We start from the raw sequence: 20,400 nt of genomic DNA, 5'->3' as shown, positions 1-20,400 counted from the left end.
CTGAATGTTTGTAAATGTACACATTTAGTAGGTGTGGCTTTTCCAAGCTCCCAATTTTGTGCAGTGATAACATTGAAATACAGTCTCTAGGGAAGACGTGCAACAAATGACTAGCCCTTAGATGAACAAATTTCAAATACACTGACTACCCCTAATAATAGTGAGGGACCTTGACCTTAGCTCAAAATGCAGACAAAACTTCTTACAAATATTTTCAATAATTTAAGACATTCTGGAAAGGGCTTTTGTGCAGTGCCTGTGTGCATGCTCTGAGCCTGCAGATACTACTAAATCTAGATGGAATCCTGTCAGCAAAAGGTCTGAGGTGAGAAAGCTTCATTTTGGTATCCCTCTGATAAGGAAAGGTGGCAGAGGCTGGCTCAGGTTTCACACTTATTCCAAGGAATCTAATGAGTGCTCTGTGTTATTGTCATCATTAATGATCTCTCAGGTATCATTTCACTACCCAGACATTGCCAGAGCACACTCTGTGTGTTCTACTGCATCAGAAGGAAAAGAAAAGCAGTTTAATACTGCCTGACAATAACTGCCTTAGGCTTTGTTGGGGCAGATTTCTTAAGCTGCTTAAGTAACTCTCACACAGTGGAGAAGTCTGGATTACTATAGGACATTTTTAAGCAAAAAACCCCTACACATTATGCCATTAAAAAAAAGAAATCAAAACTTCAAACTTAGGCCTTTTTTTGTTCATTGAAAACCTGGTTTCTTTACCAATATTCATATAATCCTCCTTCAGAAAAGCAGTCAGGCATGTACTTAGATCCCACAGATTTCAACAAAGTAAAACCAATTGATTTGATAGTTAACCATGATCTCAAGTATACCTGTAAAAAATAACATTGCTGAACCAGAATTGACATACTTTTTCTTGGTCTTTGTCCTCAAGGTACAGAGGAAGAAGAAACAACGTTTTAAAGGGCACTGATGATACTCTCATTCCAAAGCTGATGTAAGATTTTTCCCCTCTTTTTTCCTGACACTTTTTCCTCTTCCTGCACTGCCATTTAGAGCCCTCTGGTTTGTATCAAAACAGCTCTTTGTGGGGCCATATTACAAACTATATTACTGAAAGGCTAAGGGTTAAAAAGTACAATGCTTTCTTGTCTTGAAGGTTTAGTGGTCTGGTTTACAGCAGAAACACATAAACAGCTGTTCTGCAGGATGGACTGAAATAATCTGTCAATGTGCAAATGAATGGCTGAAGGAGGAAGTTTCTCAGACCATTTTTTGTCAGTGAAAACAATTCACTGAACAGCACACTAAGTTAAAATCCTCAGCAGGTGAAATTCAAAGCACTTTAGCATACTGGTTAGAGAGTCCATGTTATTTTTCTGTACTTACCGTGCCCCACCAGAGAGCATCTGCATATGTGGAGAACTCGGTATTTGCATCTTTTTCCACCAAATAAACCAGGAATGATGAAAAGATGAGTACTAAAAATCCTATGTACCAGGCTGTGATTAATTCCTAGATAAAAAAGAACAGAGATCAATTCCCATTTTATGGACTGGATAGAATGACATTTCAAGAAGACATCATGAAAATATCTTTGTAAATGCTTTTTTGGCATCTGTGCAGTTATGAGTCAAGTGCTTCCCTTGGCTGCAAATTTTCTCTGAAAGTGGACAAGATCTACTCTTATGGTTTGCTTCAGCAACATCCCCAGCATATAACAAATTACAGCTGCCCATCAAGGAAAACATTTTCAAGATCTCTAAAAACTGTTAGCATTAAACATGGCCTGGTGTATTGGTGTTAGTTCATATTACAATTGATGTTACTTCAGAAAATATGGGATATTCTGCTCAAAACTGATAAATGCTTATTTCCTTGGTCTCTTGTTGAATCACATCAAGTGAAGATATCAACCAGACAAAATTAGTATCTAGGATTACATACCTTGCTATGTGCATAAACTACAGAACCTAACAATTTCCAAGTGCCTCCTCTTCGGTCCATGCGCACCATACGAAGGATCTGTAGGAAACGAAGACTTCTCAGTGCTGATGTTGCAAAAATGTTACCTTGAGTTTTTGCAGAAACAACTGCTATTGAAGCGATGAGAACAATGATGTCTGAAAGAAATACATTACAGAAAGCATTAATGTCCAAGTGTCAGTAAAATGTACACACATCTACATGAGCTGAATGAAAAGGACAAAAGAGAGACTCCTATAGTGGGTGGGAATACAAAACACAGAGATTCCTGTTTGAGACAGGGATGTGAGATCAGAGCTGGTGTCAAAAACTACCTCAGGAGTCTCCAGGGTGAAAAGTGAGGATTACAATTTCCAAAGCATACGGATAAAAGGAGCAGTCTGGAAGAAACCTCATGTAGGAGCTTTGAAACCTGATGTAGCAAACTGTACAAATCAGTAGATGGATTAGAACTTTTCCCCTTTATCTATCTTTCCATAACAACTTCTCTGTCCAAAGGGAAAAGGAAAACTAAGGTAAGGAAAAACTAGGGCAGACCCAGAGGTAAGAGTCTGGTAGAATTAGGCTTATGAGCACAGTACTAATTTCCTATGAAAACAGACACTGTGTGTTTGAGAATGTAGTTTCTGGACACAACTGCCCTGATGTACCATTTCCTGGAAGGGAGGAAATACAGCACTGGCTATTCAGAAGCATTCCTTTAGCTGGAAGCCTGGAAAGTTAGTTGAAGCTCGGCAAGTGTTAGGATTTATTTCTTCAGGTCACAGATTCAGACAGTGAGAGTGACTTTGGTGTGCACGAACTAATCAGCCAGCTGTCCTTAGAGCCTGAACAGCATTTAAGGGGAGAGGAGGAGAAGCAGCAGAGTGATGGCACACAGATGCTGTGAGAAGGCATAATGTCCTTTTACAAGGATTGGGGTAGATATGCTGCTATGCATGGATTAGAAAAGCACAGAACAAGCTCTGTTCTTCCTCACCTCATGATTAATTCCCTGGTGAACTTTAAAAGCTTAAAGAGCCCTTCTAAGAAATACCTGATTTTAATCTTAGGGATTTGTGGTGTTTGTATGTTTCTATGCAAGGATAATCTAAATCCATGTTTGTTGGTGAATAATTGAAAGCAGGTTCTTGTTGATACAAGTTTTACTTCTTTTGTGTTGGGTAGAAACACACATCTTGTCCCTAGCATAACTCCTGCAAGAATAACCCAGAAAGTGATTAAATACAAAGCCAAGGGTACAGATAATCTGTTTCTGTGGATTGTCCTGATAAACTGTGGAACTTTTGACACAAGGGGTTAGAAGGTTTAAAACCAGCTGGATGATCTTAGGGGAGAAGATTTAATTCCGGGCTAATTAATACCAAAAGCCCACTTCTGGCTCAGGATATCTTCAAGTAGCAGATGTTGGGGGCTGAGAAACTCTTGTAGAGAAATATCACTGTGTGTTTGCCCTGCTTGTGCAATCCTCCCTGGCTGTTCACTGTTGGCTGGTGTCACTGTTTGACATCCCATGTTGGCCTAGGCTGACCTTCTGCCTGTTTTATGCTTTGACATTTTAAAATGTCTTTGGCTACTACATAGGTGGATCATAGGTGGCTACTACATAATTGGGTACCAAAAATGCTGGATTTGCTTCTGAATCCAGCAAGTTCAGAGATGAAGAAGAGCCAGAAGTGGACATGGCATCTTTGCACAGTACAAATCTCAAGCTCAAAACAACCAGATGCAGGAGGTCTGGGTGAGAATTGAGAAATAGGAAAACTGACTAGGAAAAGTTAAGGACATCACAAATTCTAACGGAGATCAGAAAAATAGATGGACTTGGATTGACTTGGACTTGAGCTCCACATGAAGATATTTAAATTTAGGTGTCTACATGTGAAGCAGGTGTCTAAACTCCCCAAGCAGCACAAGGTAACCACGTCAGCTGAGAGAGGTGCAGCTAATCCTCAGGAAGGTTTCTGCTGGCTGCTCAGCTGCCTCACACTTCAGGCTTGGCACAAGGAAGGCTTAATTCAGCTGCTCAAATTTATTTGTCCAGTGCCATTTGAGATGTCTTACGGTATCTGAGATATCCCCTAGATCTGGCAGCTATGTTCTTGGACCTGGAAAAGCTGTACTCTTCAGGAGAAGTGACTGGGGAGCAGGGAATATCGTATAACAGGGGACAGGCACCGCTCTGTACCCTGCTGAACTAAACCCTAGATCCTGATTGACTATACTGCCAGCATAGACACGTAGCACACATGTACCCACCTAAAGCAAACTTCTTTCTATATTTAGTTGTGTTTATTGGGATCCAAGACTAACATAGAAGGTGCTGGAATGTCTTGAGCAATATGGACTGTGCTGAAGAAACAGTGTCCCTGGTGACTGACACGGTGGCAGGGTGATCTTGACTTGTCCCAGTGACTCCGAGAGGAGCAGCAACAGAACAGCCATTTTTATTTAGTGGTGAGTGGCTAGCAGCAAATTAGAGATCATTAGAAGAGCAGTGTATGCCCCTAAAATCATTCTTAGAATTTAAAAAAGAATAAGGTCACCCAAAATATTGGGAATTATGCATTTGTTTCAGAAATTATTAAAATGCTTACTGGGGGTTTTGGTCACCCTCCAATACTTCTAATAGGACAATGTTTTAAAAAATTCAGTTACTTGCTCCTGCCCTTATTCTTACTTATTCCAGAGCTCTGACAGGTTTTTTTTTTTTATAACATAGAGTTTTGTGAATGACCCCAATGCAAAAGATTCAAATTATTCAGTCTTGCCAGCAGAGCACAGCCTCTGCCCTGCCCTGCCCTGCTGGGAGCCCTCTGCCCCACTGAGGGTCTCTGGTCCCCTCTGAACATGAGAGACGAAGAAGCCAATAGTAGCATAGTTGTCTTTTCCTTTTTAAAAAGCATTGGTCCAAAGGAATTATCTACTTGTGTATGCTCTTCTATCTGGAGGGCAAGGATGAGGTTCTCCCTAGAGGGAAGAAAGGTGGAGGAAAAAGGGGAGCAGGAAATGCACCGGAACCTGTTTGAAAAACAGCTGAAGGGAAGAGAATCCTCCTAGCTGGGTGGTGGTTTTTTTCACACTTTGCTCTCTCATCTTCTTCACTCTTCACATCCTCAACTCCCACCAAGACTCTATCCCTAAGTCCTCAGCTGGAAATAGGGAAGGTAAGAATGTGTCCATTGCCCTTCCTGGCTGTGTTTCCCTAGAAGGCAGGGAAAGCAGGCAGGCACATTATTTCAGTGTAGTTTAACTTGTTAGGAACATGTGTAAGATAAATCAAAATAAACCTTTCTTGGAATGAAATCAGAGTCCTAAGAAAAGTTTGCAATTATTGAAAGTCACTTCTGAGTATGTTAAAACTTCTTGATTTTCTTACCTAAACATACCCTGGAAAAAAGGAAAAGTTAAATATATTATGATTTTTCTCTGTGCCATACTTTTATACAATATGCTTCAGATGGCATTTGCCCTCTTTTAAACCAAGAGAGAAAAATATTATTCTGAACTTCCTTTTATATTGGAATGGAATGTAGCAAAAGTCTCTGTGATATTTCTGTATTTTAAGAAGGCTTTCCCAGACTTCTGTTACTATTTTCGTCTTTATCTTTTAGAGGCAAAAATAGCAAAACAGGTAGAATTAATTAGAGATATTTCATTTAATTTAATGGGCTCTCAGTTTTCACTCTGAATCTTTCTGTAAAACACCAGAAAAGTTTCAGTGTGAGATTGAGTAATGGGCAGTATAATTCCAACTTCTCTATAATGACTTAACTAAAAGACAGAAGTTTCTAATGTACATTTATCCCTTTGTTTATTTTTTTCTTAAGCTAATATCTTATGTATGATCTCCCAAAATGTTAAGCCTCTCTTCAGCCATGATGATGATTTTATTCACCCTTTAGAAATATGTCTCAGATTTTTATCCTTGCAGAAAACAATCTCCCTCATTAACTCTAGTCTGAGATTTCAAATCATCTCAGCAGCTTTTGCATTGGTCACTTTTGAACACTTAATTTTAAATGAAATTTCAAACAACTAATTCTTCCACTTCAGGCATTTCACCTAGTACCACTCACTAAACCTTTGAGATTACACAAAATTTTGTGCAAATTAACTGGTGAAAGATTTTTTATTTGACAGGCACCATGTTAACAGGGCCCCTTCATGAGAAACACACAAAAAAAGATGATTCCAGAACTCATGAGTGTAACAGATTACATCTGTGTATTGTCCAGTGTCACTAAAACAGTAACACAGAACACAAGTAACTGAAGGCCAGTAATGCAACTACCCCAAACTTACATAACTCATGCAAGGTGTGCCAGTCCAAGTTCCCCCCTCACAGAGGAAGGCCAGTGTTGGGCTGCCTTAGGCTGCTCAAGTTTGGTCAGAAACTCTGGATTGCTTGTCTTACTGATGGAGGTGTGGTTGGCATTCCTAAACTATCAGCATTTCTAATGCCAGCTGAGAGATTAATAATGTGACTGCTAGAATAATAATGGGAGAAAATGAGGCATCATAAATCATCACAAGGGATTGTTTTACTTTTAATGACTTCTCCAATGCAACTTTCCTAGCATGAGCTTCTTGGATGTTGTGAGATTTTACAGCATTCATAGGTATCATGGGAATGAACCCAGCTAAAGGGGGAAACACAAAAGCTATACTTGGATATTGTGCCATGTCCCAACACCTTGATGTACCATCAGGACAATCTCTAGAGTTACAGAAAGAATGTCAGGATGTTTTTTTACAAGGGCATGTAATGATGGAACAAGGGGGAATGGCCTTACTGAAAGAGGGTTGGGAATGGATGCTCCTTTCCCAGATGTGTTCAAGGCCAGGCTGGATGGAGCTTTGAGCAGCCTGGTGCAGTGGAAGGTGTCCCTGCCCATGGCCAGGGGCTGGAACTAGGTTTTGCTTCTCTCAACCCAAACTGTTCTGTGAGTCTATGATTATTGGGAAACGTAATCAATGACAATCTCTCATCTGCTCAAAGCTCATGCACATGCTCATACTAATACACAAACCTGCATGATCTCTCTCTTTTTCATCTTCTTCAAAGGAAGAATATATTTATAGGAGCTTTTCCTGCTGCCTGCATTTAATGCTAACATGTTGAAACATCCTTTCCTCTAAATACAAATGATACTTTGAGACAATACAGGTTAAATGAATCTTGTGATTTTTTTTTTTCTTTTATTTTATCCGAATAGAAAAATGAATAATATTTAATAATTTTTGGATCATCAAAATAGTATTTGCTATAAATTCACAGAAAATGCTGAGAGTTCACACATTCTTATTTAGAATAGGCAGGAAATGTCAATGGCTGTCAATTACTGTGTCTGCACCAGCTACAGATCAGTAAAGAGAGGCAACAAACTAGGACATGAGTAGGGCATATCTGCCCCCAAAACTGCAGAATTTAACAGAAAATCTCAAGAGATTGTTTTATCTAGCCTGCAGCTGTATTAACTCACAAAGGAAATTAACTGGGCAATTGTATCACCAACGCTAAGCTACCCTTAGGCTGTCCTTCTAAGGTCTAATTTTGAGCTAGAGTTATTATCCATGACCCAGAGAAAAGGCACAGCTTGTAGTGGTCATTTCTGAATAGTTCTCAGGAAAGTTCATTATCCTCAGCTTCAAAGTTACTTTTGAAAAAACCCCAGCCCTATGATTCCGTGGTGCTACAGAGACACTGGGCTCCACCAAGGGCACGAGACAGCTTTGGCATCAGGTCCCTCTGCTTAACATGGCACAGGCCATGCACGCCTATGGCAGCACAGTGAGCAATTATTCTCACTTGCTGAGGAGTTCAAATAGGATTTAATTGAGATTTGCAGCAATCAATGCATAGTAACACTTAACAGCTTTCTATTCTGAGTCACTAAGAGGTGGTAGTTGTGGTAGGGAGGAATGACCAGTTTTTCTAATATCTCTTTGGATATCTGTTTTTCCAGTCCTTATTGCTATTCTCAGAACTCTCTTCAATTTGCCTTCAATAATCCCTGGAGCTGGCTGGCCACAACCAAGGGACATCATCTAATCAATGTAGAAATGTACTTTGAAGCTTAACCAGACACTACAGCACAAAGCAAACAAAATACACATTCCAGAATACTGTATTTGAGCACATCACACTATAGAAATACTATAAAAATATATATATAATCAATGGGCTTTATCCTAAACTGATATAAATTGGCAATTTAAAGCAGTTTAATATAAAGCCTGACGACTGACATTGGACTTTGGCCACACATCAGTACCTGAAAATAAGTTTGCACTTTTTCAGATTCCTAAAAGAAAAGGTCTGTTTGCACAAACTTGACTATTGGAGCAGCAGCCTTTTTGCACAGCCTAGTAACATATTGGGCATGGCTGTACTTCATGCTTCTGTGGGCTAGCAAAAAAAAAAAAAAAAAAACCAAAAACAAGAAGAAGAAAAGAAAAAGACATTCATAGAGTTTAAGGCTCTGAATACCCTAATAGAGCAGTATTCAGTGAGGGACAGAATTGGATCACTATTTCTTGAGCACTTGTTCAGAATGGTCAGAGGGCAGAAAAGGTCAAAGAGCCAGAAACTGGCTGGAAAACTGCTGTTATCTTGAAAAAAGGGATTAACTACTTCCCTCTACCAGTTCAGGAGAGCAAAGAATACAAAACATGAATAGAATATGCTGCAACAGTTATATTGAAAAGAGGCAAATGTAATGTTTTTACCAGGTGGTAGTTCCTTTGCTCTGTAAATGTTCCCTTACTATAAAATCAGTGGGATATTTCACATAATTGTGACAGAAAAATTTGGTCACATATGGGCTGAACTTACAGTGACCTTGCATAAGTATTTATCCCAGAAACCAAGAATTTTCAATATCTTTACCTGTAATTATATCTCTGAACAGAGAGATGAACGATATTTAGAAAGATGATGTGTGTTGTCATGTTTAGCAAATTATCTCACTGGAAGAAGAAGAACTATTTATCAGCAAAGTAAAAGTCAGTATTTGCATGATTGCCAGAATCTGAAAACTGGCTTTTTAGAGACTACTCTGGAGACTTTTGAGATCACCTGAATTCACCCTCAAATGATATTCTCAAGAATTATTTTCTGCCTACAACTCCCCCTCCAAAAAGCAATTTAATAGCACTCATTGAATTATATCACCTGAAGATCTCTAACGTAATTTGGGAGAGGCAGGAAGTTGAGTTCTGTACCTCCCACAAGAAGCTGAGCAGACTTACACCTACAAGGCCTCAATTTTACAGAGAAAGAAAGCCTGAACACCACCAGCAACAACAAAACCCCCCCAAAGCAATACGAGATAATCTGAATTGTGCATATTCTAAAAATAATGATGCTCAGGATCTTGGGTCCTGGCAAAGTTTGCTTTCAGCTCTGTCTGAATATAGCTTTTCTTTCTGGTCAGGGATCAGATCTCTGCTCAGATGCCAGAGAGGTTACGATTAATCATCAGCTACTAGTAAAAGTAATTGGCAGGATATCTTCAGGAAATTCTTGGGATGGATGATGCTGTTTGATTTTTGCAGATGTTGTTGTCACTCCAGCCAAAAGGTCTTTGTGTTTTCAAATACGTAACACCATCTGGATGGAAATCATCTTAATTGTCATTGCAGGCAAAACAAGTTGGTGATTTCGCTTCCTTCTTTAATCTTTTTGCAAGATGCAAAACAACACAGTATTTTTAGAAGTAGGAAAGTGAGCTGGTATTGCATATCAAGATAATTCAGAGATAAACACAGATGAGTGTGAAAATTGACTTTTATTGCTGTTGAAAAACAGGAAGAGAGTAATGTACTGTAGTGGCACATACAAGAGAAGAAAGTTCTATAAAAATATGTAATACTGCCCAGGCACTGAAGTGGAATTAAAAAAAATCCAGAGGTTAATACTTCTTCTCTACTGATTTTTTTTTTTCTAACAGTGGGAAATGGCTACATTAGTCACTGCCTTTCATTTTAAGGAGTCCACTAAAACTGATCTGTGCATAGAAACTTGGATTTTTCTTATCATCAGCTAAGAAATACCCCAGTGAAGAAATCAAATAGATGAATCACCTTGGACCCTTCTTTCCCTTTATTGTTTTCATTTGCAATATATTGGAATAATCTGATTAAGCAAACTATTTTAATGAAAGTGAAATGAAAGTAACCTCCTGGAAATACAAACAACACCTTTCTGGAATAATAAATGATATTTTTATATAACTGAATTGGGTCTACTTAGAAAAACAGCTCATCAAAATGTAAAGATATATTTTCTGGCAAAGAGAGAACTGGAAACAAGTCAAAGACAATTCTTAGGAAAGCTAAGCAAATACAACAAAAGTTAACTTGGTACTCCAAACAATCTCTGACCCAGAAAGAAAAGGAATATTTTTAATAAGGCAATACTGGATATTTTTTAGATGTGAAAACTAAATATTCTCTTTTTAAATTGTGGACTAATGAAGATGAGTAATATCTTTCTTTTGTCATTTTCTAAAATTTTATAATAAAATCCTAATTCCATGTCTAATAATGCATCAACCAATGCTGCTCACTCCTGTGTCAGTGTATTAAAAGTATATGTACCCTGTTCCTTTGTAGCATATTGTTAGACCATGACAGCAAATACATCTAAATAATGTAATTTTACCTTCTTCTGTAGACAGCCAAAATACTTCTCTATGGCCTGAGAAACACAGTGGCTCAATGAGTACTGAATTTTAAACTGTAGCTGTGGGTGCCATATTTTATTTAGTTGGGATAAGAATAACAACACTCATGGGAATATTTCACCTGCCTTTGTACTGTGTGCAATTATTGTTCATGGCCCTGTTGAGTACACAATCTTTCTATGGACTGAATAAGTCCTCAGCAGACATTTTCATGCTATTAACAGCTGTCTCAATAAATCTTAAAAATCTAAGGGCCTCCTGCAAGCTAAGATTAAGTTCAATTGCAAGCCTTTCATGGATTTATACTTAATTAACCTTTTCCAATAATTGATCTTTAACATAATTAATATGTATCTGTCAGAAGGAATACAGTAGCATTTACTAAATGCAAGTTTTATTTGGCTTTAAGAGAGGCTGACAGAAACATTTAAAGCTGTGTCTTTGATCTAGTGCTTGCCAACCCGATTTTTGTTCAGCTAAAGAAACAAACTGCAAGTAACACATGCAGATTCTTCCCATAAATCTTCACTTATTCTGTGCAGAAACAGGTTTGTGCCTTGAAAGCACTGCAAAACAAGGTTTGTTAGTCCCTTTACTATGGCTGTATGTTGCTGGATGACAGTAGACCTTAGTGGAAAAGGCTATTGCAGTGGAGAGAAAAACATCTGAAGGTTTCTGGAGGGAAAGGCAACAGGATGCCAGACCCATGCCCCTGGGGAGTAAAGATGCTCATTACATCAGGCTGTAAGCAAACCACAAAGTAATCGTCAAGAAAAGAACAAAGTAGCTACAGCATGGCAAGACTTGTGTATGGAGAAAGGGCTGAATAATTTAGGAGTGGTTAGTCAGAAGACAAATATGAGATAGAGGCATGCAAACTAGTGGAAGATAAGAAGGTCTGTTGGATGCCTCCTATTTACCCTTTCTTATAAAAGTGAGATCAAAAGACAATTTAAATTTGATAAAAAAAATGACAAGATTGAATTGTAATTGACTTGTAAAGTTCATTGCTCTGAGGTATAAAGGAATAACCAGGGAAAATTAAAAAAAAGCTTGGATGTTTTCCCCTGAATTGCTGGAATCAGATTTTTCAGGGGATCCAAATTCTTGTGTGTCTCAGGCACTGATTACTCCATGTGTGACTGGCTATTCTGGGCTATAGGCACTAACACCATCATTAGGGGTCTCTGGCACTGGTCAGCAAGTGCAGAGACACCAGCCAGGACTCCTGAGTGACCCAGCCCTGCAGGGAAGCATTGCTGTGTCCGTGCTGGATCCTTGCAGCCACAAGGGGAGGAATCTACAGGCAGGAAGGTGCCCTTTCATGGCCTCTTCTTCTTACTCAAAAACCTTAGGCAGGGGCAGGTAGGCAGAGGGTCTGGAAATGTTCATCTAATACATTCCCAGATTGTGGATAAAGTGAAGGTGACACAATGGCATGGGAGTGGAAAGGCCAAAAAAAGGTGGGAACAGGAAAATCCGTGGTGTGTAGGTGAAAGTGGATGGGTGGAAACTGACAAGTAAAGATGCTGAAATGAGCAGGGAGAGAAAAACATGTCTCTGATGAGAGGAAAAGCCTTTTTGTAGGTGGAGAGGGAAGAGAGTATTAAAAATCTGCTCTCAAATTCACAGGGTGGTGGGGAAACAGAAGGTATCCAGTCTCTAGCTGACTTATCTAACACAGATGTTGAAGGCAGCAAAATGGGTCCCTCAGTGTTTGCTGAAAGAGTTCCTACATTCAATTTTCTGACCCTCCTTTCAGAGGCAAAACCCTCTCCCTGCTGCCTAAAAGCAGAACTTGCATTTCTAACCTATACAGCTATTTTGGATGTCTGTACCATTGGTGACTGCCTCTTGGGACTCCTTTGTTTCTGTAAATAGAGTTTATTCAGTTTACATACAGAACTAGACATCTCCAGCCACTCCTTCCCCTCAGCTGCCATCCCACCTGCACTTTGTGTGTGGGCAGCCTAAGAGGGAGTACTGTGCCAGCAAGAAGTTTAATATAATTTGGAGAACACTAATGTGGGGCATCTTACACAGCCACACTTGAGATTTCCTGTTGCAGGGGATATGAAGAAAGAAATAGAGGCTCTGTTCAGTGGTTGTCAAAAAAGAAAAACCCCATAATCTGGTATCACTCTCCCAAACTAGACAGGGGCAATCACAAAATGAGATCTTAAATACAGTAGATTATGTCATACTGTGTGACAACCTGTCCACTCTGCCTTTTGACATTTTCATCTGAAATGAAACAGTCTCCACGGGGAGGGTGCCATGAATAGACTGGGCTGGCAAAGGGGAGCCCCAGGACTGAAGGAGCTCTGCCTTTGCAGTGGCTGCTGCCCAGGTGGTCACATAGGTGCATTGGGGCACCAGCAATGCACAACACAAGGGTGAAAGTGAGTGGCTTCCTTTACCCCATTTAGGAGCTTCCATAGGCTGCTCTGGGTCTCATCTGATGGTCACCTTCCTTGGATCTATTATTGACAGCAATATCAAATATCACCAAAGGACAGAGCTCAATTTTGAGAGCTATCAACACAGGCTTAAAGATAAAATTTTTGATTTTTCTTTTATGGGAAACAACAGGTTATGGGCACCTGGTTCTTAAGTGCTAGGGATGGGAGGAAATTAAAATGTGCAGAACATGCCCAAATGGCCATCTAGAAATAGCAAGTATTTCTACTCAGCCCTATTAAATGTGAGATACAAGTACTGCAACTCTGTTACACAGAGTAGCAATATTGTTACATTGTCAAATCCTTCCTAACTGCTGTATTTACTATAGCAGGTATAAAATGGAGAAATCAAAATCTGTATTTTCTCTCTTATACACAAGTCTCTTCCTGATGTAGCAGTTGGAATTGCTGCAGTGTGATGCAATATCCTGTTTCAGCTATCCCTGTCCCTCCCAGAGTGCCAATACCTTCTCCCTCCCCCTTGCCCCCTTGCTAAGTGCTGTCCGTCAATCTTAACATTCCAGCAAGGGCGTTGTCTGATTGGCAAAAGTTGAAAAGATGCTTCTCATCCTTGGGGTCATTGGCCTATCCAGGTGTCATTGTCCCCTGAGCCTTCCCCCCTCCCACCTGGTTGGTGGCACACCTGCCCCTTCCCTCCCCCTCTCCCCGGGGCTTAAAAGACACGGCGACCACGCGGTCGGGATTCTCTTGGAGCTGTTACAAGATTCAGAGATCTGTGACCCTGGAATAAAGCTCTGGATTAAACCTTCCTGCAGAATCCGTCTCCTTTTCCCTTCACCATCGCCTGACGCCTTTCCACCAGAGGTAAAACTGAGTTCCTGCATGCCTGGGCCTGTTCCAAGTGCCAGCTGCAGCATCCAGCCAGCCAGGGGTGTCTCTGAGGTGAAACACCACAGCTGCCGCCTTTGGTCCAGCAGCAAGGGCCAGATGAGCCCGGGCACGTTCCACCCGGTAATATTGTGATCTTATTCCAATATGGAATGTAACCATTTGAGGCACGATCATAAAAACAGAGATTTCCTGCAACTCCCACTGGACTACTGTGCCCATCAGTCACTCCAGCAGTGCTGGTGGCAACACTCAGTTCTCTGAAGGGATGTCAAAGAATGGAAACATCTGTGGAAGCTGCATTTCTTCAAGCTTTATGATCTCTAATAAGTCAGTGGCAAGGCTGGATGAAGACATCTGGCAATCAATTTGATTGTATGGAGTGTAACAGTGGGCAAAGCTTATGCTTTAAACTGTCAGCATTGACAGTTAACAAATTAAAGCTGAGTAGATGCCAAAGGACTGCATGTGAAGAAACAAACACAACCTCTAAAGCAACTGAAAAACTCTGTGTTTCTAAACAACAATACAGTCAAGCAAAATGAAACTACTGTTCTTAGCCAACCGCACCAACAACCCTTTTCCTGGAGACCTCACTCACACAGGGGTGACCTGAAGAAAAATAAACTAGTCTTCAGCAAAGACAGCAATAAAATCACAAGGTTCAGCAGCTATAAGAGAGATAATTGTGAACTAAAAGAAAAGAAATGGAAAAGAAATGCAAATATGAAATAGCAGCATGTTGACCGCTCATACGCTGAATGAAAAAAGAGCTGTTATCTGTTCAAAAGAATTGGTGAAAGTGGATTTAATACAGGTAATTGTGAATGAGGTAGTTTCTCACAATACAATATCTAGAGGTGACTAGAGACTGAACATTAGGAAGTATTGTGAGAGAGTTAATCATGGCTCAAACAGTCAGATTGGCAGTTATCTAATGTCTCACACCAAAATATGAGCATTCAAATTTATGGTAACATGCTGACAAAGCACCCCTGAGTAATTATGGGCATGTGAGTAATATAGGAGACACACTGAAAGTGTCTTTTGAAGTAAAGCAGTGCTGCAAACCAGGGGTGTCACAGTCCTGTGAGAGGCTACATGAGTGCCAAGGACATTCCTGTAATGAATTTATGTAATGGGCAGCTGCAAAAGCCCAAATAACAAACACCTAGTCTAATAGGATTGTTTTGGACCAATATAAAAATATTCCTCAAGTATCAAGATTTCTGCTGGGAAATCATAATTCACTGTCGCAAAGATAGAACTTGTACAAAGAATCAATTCTTCTCAGAGAGAAGCTACAGGCGAGAGTTGATGATGATCTGAAATGGGAGTTACAAAGAGTGCCACAGACTAGAGCAGCTGATCTTCAGCACAACATCTGGAAAGAAGCCAAGAAAGCTGAGAATTTTATTGCATATCAGTTTATGTTCTGACATGTCATTCATGTCATTAAAAATATAATTTTTTTAGATGCTAAGAGTGATAAAATTTAAAAATAAACCATTTTGCTACTTTTGAGACTCCATACAATCAAGTAGGTGGATAAGTGGATTTGGCACAATCCTGTCTACCTCTAACTTCCACACCAGTGTTTATATTCATAACTACTTAATTTTGAAAAGGCAAACTTACACATACTTATGGTATCTGAGAAACTATCTTGTCCATGGATATGATGGGAATTCAGCACAGTAAGGCAGGAAATGAACATCAAATCAAATAAAGGCAGATTATGAACATAAAGGTATTTGTCTAAGCAACTTCATATTCTGGGTATCTCTAGTAGCAACAAGTTCAAAGCCAGTACCTAAAAAATGTACAAAACTGAATGAGCAAAACTGAACATACAAAGACTTAAGCCAGAAAAGGTTGACTGCCGCTTGGTCTGTCAGTTGCTTCCCTCCTTATCATAAATTTCCAAGTCACAGCTCATAAACAGCACTGGAATTGCTATAATACACTTTTATATTACATAATATTTTATAATAAATAGCATTTAATATCATAATATTATTACCATCATCATCATCCTTCTCCTCATCATCACCCTTATCCTTATTATTATCCTTATAATTATAATTATCCTTATGATTATAGTACAATGTATTTTGTGAGATTCAAATATGAGAGATAAATAATAATTTGAAAGACTGCTTAAATCATATACACAATCTGGGTGAGTATGGGAAGGAGTCTCATTATTTCTAAATAATTTGACTGTGATATTTCCCTTTAGGACACTTTCCTAACAAAAGGGAACTGAATTAGCAATTTCTAAACATTTCAGGGCAGGTACTGAGTTATATTAGTCTTGTTCAAAATGGATAATGATTTCATGCTTAAGAAAATATCTTTTATAGCCGTCTAATGCAGGAATTTTATTATTAAAAAGAAATGATTTTTAATAAAGTCTTTGTCTTTTAATAGCCTTTCAATCACAACCCTGTCTCTTTTGTCTTCTCATCCCAGGTTGCCCAGTTCATGGCAGGGGCTCATCTACTCTATGTCACAAACACAATAGTGACACTAGAGTAAGATCAAAAAACCAGAGCATGAACAAACCCAGGCTGCTGAATTCTCTAGCTCATACCAAAAAAAAAACTTCAATGCGAACTGCACTGCACCAAACTAGGTTTCCTTTGAATAGCTAAAATACAACTTCTGGAAAGAGGAGATCAGAGCCTGATGTCTTTAATCCCAGCAAATGTTACTTTACTCAGCAGCAAGGGTAGTAGTCAGCAAAAGTAAGTGTGAAAGGATAAGACCCATAGATGATATTAAACAGACATTACTTTTTCTGCATGTTTCTAAAAACTGCATTGCTGGAACTGTCAAACATGAAGATATGCCACTAAATATTAATTTAAAAAACCTACATAATTTGGGACCATTCTAGCCAAAAGAATATCTCTGTTCATAGCACTGAATTATGGCTGCTGAAATTATCTGAGGAAATTTTGATTTGAAATCTAAATACTACTACTACTATTACTACTACTACTACTACTACTGCTGTTATTATCAGAGTATTTTCTGGAGTGGAGTGGGCAGGGTGTGTCTGAGATGAGTTCAAATTTGGCTGGCAGAAGGTCCCCAGACATGAAATTTGCTGTAACCTTTTTTTCTGGGATTTATAATGAGATGTGATGTGAGATATGTCTTCTTGGTCAAGGATTTACTTAATTACAGACAATCTCTGGGTTATTTAGAGTTCAAATTACACTGGAAAGGGGCTGTTTATATTGTTTATCATGAGCAGCAGAGTTAGCATCTGTCTGTATTTAAACTATATGATGTGTCTAAATACCAAGGTGACAGACACATAATGTGTTATTATACAAATATATTGAAATAATTCAAATTAAATGTCCAGAAGATTTTGTAACACACTAGATATGGATTTGTTTATAAAGATTTGACAAAAGTGCCCCATGATGGTTCATTACCACTCTAATTAATGAAAAATAGATCCAGTAATAAGCAACAGTCGCTGCTATCACTTAATGCTCTGAAACAAGGTTTGCCAGCCATGAAGTTCAAGGGCCTGATTATGGATAATGGACGTAAGCTTCCTGTTGGAAATTTGCTCATTCTGCAGCCTCAACCAAATTTGAACTTTTGACATTTCCATCATGCTGTAGCTTGACTAGAGGTAAAATAGAAGCAGCTGTGGTGAGACTGCTAACGGACTAAATGAAATACATGAAATCTTTCACTCAGCTGGACCACCAGGAAGTGTGGCTGCCCTGGAGAAATGTAATATTACCAGAAGTAGGCTCAAATTTACAGTGAAAAAAATCTGTCATAGGAGTTTCCACCCCCAACATTAAATTGAATAAAGTTCAGGCATTATAGTTAGCAATGTGCCCTGGAGCCAGGAGAGCCAACCCTGTCCTGGGTGCATCAGGCACAGCATCACCAGCTGGGCAAGGGAGGGGATTGTCCTGCTCTGCTCTGCACTGGGGCAGCCTCACCTCGAGTGCTGGGGGCAGTTCTGGGCACCACAATGTCAGAAAGACATGAAACTATTAGAGAGTGTCCAAGGAGGGCAACAAAGATGGTGAAGGGCCTTGAGGGGAAGCTGTGTGAGGAGCAGCTGAGGGCACTGGGTCTGTTCAGCCTGGAGGAGACTGAGGGGAGACCTCACTGCAGTTACAGCTTCCTTGTGAGGGGGAGAGGAGGGGCAGGCACTGATCTCTGCTCTGTGGTGACAGTGACAGGATCCAAGGGAATGGCCTGAAGCTGTGTCAGAGAAGGTTTAGGTTGGATATCAGGAAAAGTTTCTTCTCCCAGAGGGTGGTTGGGCACTGGAACAGGCTCCCCAGGAAAGTGATCACAGCACCAGCCTGACAGAGTTCAAGAAGTGTTTGGACAGTGCTCTCAGGCACCTGGTGTGACTCTTGGTGGTGGTGCTGTGCAGGGCCAAGAGTTGGACTTTGATGATCCCTGTGGGCCAACTCAGGATATTCTATTTTTGTGTTAAAAATTCATTTGCTCTTGTTGGGCTTTCTCATATAGGAGTCCCAAAGTCTCTTCCAGAGTCAGTGGAGTGAAAGAAGTTCCTCTGAGAGCTCAGTGGACTTCAGACATGCAGGTGAGGCCAGCAGGATCTTACTCTTCAACAAACAAGAGTTTGTTGTTTATTATTCCTAAATATTTTTACAGTGCCCCAAGTGGAAGCTGCCCTCACAGACTGAGATCTCACTCAGTCTGTGACATGTGTATCAGAGGATTATGGTAAATCCCCTGATACATATAGGAGAGTGGCCAGAAGTTTAATTTTGTCAGGTAACATACCACCATCTGGGAGCCCATTGCCAGAGGAAGGACAATGGACTCTTCATTTATTTCAGTGTCCCCAAATGGCTTTACAGGGAGTGGATGCCCTATATCTTCCCAGTTAGACTTGTCCTCTTTTATTTTCAGGATCTTCAGTGAGCTCAGGCACAGGCATCAAGTTCTTCCTGGTTTGTGAGCACCCCTAATCTCCAGAGGCTCCAGAGAGCAGTTGGAATATGCATTGCTTGGATTGCTGCTCTTCTGAGCAGTACAACACAGCAACACTGTTCTGCAGTGCTAACAGCCAAGCTTCAGAGTGATATACCTGTGACATTTAAGATTTGAAGGGGTATATACATATTTAAGTACCTTATGTGCCTGTAAGGATGCATTGCTGTGGCCTTTATGTTATGTACACAAGCTCATATACAATCAGAAAAATTGAGGGATGTCAGGTAACATGGGACAAAACACAAAGCAAAGTTTTAATACTATACTGTTATTTCCATTTTTACAGAAATAAATAAGGGTACAAAACTGTAAAATAATTTGTTAGATGTAATTACTAACCTGGTAGCACACAGTGATGCTTGACGAACTAATTTGTCAGAGTAGTGACATTGTAGGCACACTAAGATAAACACAGAGCTTTGGCCCTGAATAAAACTTCTCAGGTTATTAGGTTATTAATGGAAAAAATAAAGGCTGTCTAAATGTTATCTTTGGGGCAATCCTCAAATTTGTTATTTCTAGTCCTTAGGCCACTGCCCTATGTGATTTGTGTTTAATCACCAAAAAATAATCAGGGAAAAGATCTGCCAGAGATCTATAGCAAGTTTAATTAATAGTAAACAGACTAAGTCTTCTAAAATATTATTGTTCCACTGTAACAATAAACGGAAGGAATAATTGAATGGATGACTAAGTAAATAATCAAAAGTAATAGGCCCAAACTGGCTATGGAATCTCTCTTAGGGAGGCCTTAGCACTGATCTCATTGAGTTCCCCCTGAAGCCATCTTTTCTCCAGGATGAACATGTACAAGTCCCTCAGCCTCTCCTCACAGGGCAGCTGCTCTAGCACTGATCATCCTCATGGCTGCACTGAACTCACTCCAGTTTTTTAAGGTCTTTCAGGTATGGTGTTGGAGGGGGAAAATGGAGTGCAGTATCTTGGATATGGTTTAGTGAGTGATAAGTAAAGGAAGATAATCATCTATTGATTGTGCTCAGGCTAACACAGCCTCCTGACCTTTGCTGCTGCCTCACACTTTGCCATGACTGCAAAGCCAAGGTGTCAGGCAAATAACTACTTTATGTAGCAAGAGATGCAAGATGACTTGGTTTTTCCTCAAAAGATCAAATCTGGAAAGATGATGAACATCAGAACAACAGAAACTCCCTTCTGGGATGCTAAAGTCCAGAAATGGACTGAAGTAGATGAATAGAAGAGACATGCAGAACAGTCAATGGCAAGAAATTCAAGCTATTGGTTTAGTTTCCAGGAGCTGCAGAACAAAGCTGCCTTTCCATCCAGTGCACCAGCAGAGGAAGACATCCACAAGCAATAGACTGCTGTCTACTACAAGAGATAGAGTTCCAAGTAATAGAGTTCCAAGAATGATGCTTTTAAGGCCAGGGACTGTTCACATAAAA

At 39.8% G+C, this 20,400-nt stretch overlaps 1 protein-coding gene across 2 annotated transcripts in view; it reads right to left on the bottom strand.

The window, feature by feature from the left end:
- KCNQ5 (potassium voltage-gated channel subfamily Q member 5) overlaps nt 1-20,400 on the bottom strand; it is a 280,186-nt gene that overhangs the window by 48,230 nt on the left and 211,556 nt on the right. For both annotated transcript variants that reach the window (XM_054630422.2, XM_077174831.1), the window contains 2 exons: nt 1,921-2,096; nt 1,363-1,488 (listed from right to left, as the gene is read on the bottom strand). In XM_054630422.2, the coding sequence (XP_054486397.2) occupies nt 1,363-1,488; nt 1,921-2,096 (302 nt within the window). The remainder of the gene's footprint in view (nt 1-1,362; nt 1,489-1,920; nt 2,097-20,400) is intronic.

This window comes from Agelaius phoeniceus, chromosome 3, assembly GCF_051311805.1.
Source record: "Agelaius phoeniceus isolate bAgePho1 chromosome 3, bAgePho1.hap1, whole genome shotgun sequence".
Classification (NCBI taxonomy): domain Eukaryota; kingdom Metazoa; phylum Chordata; class Aves; order Passeriformes; family Icteridae; genus Agelaius; species Agelaius phoeniceus.
The sequence above is the reverse complement of the archived record's forward strand: the minus strand, read 5'-3'. Positions and strand labels throughout refer to the sequence as shown.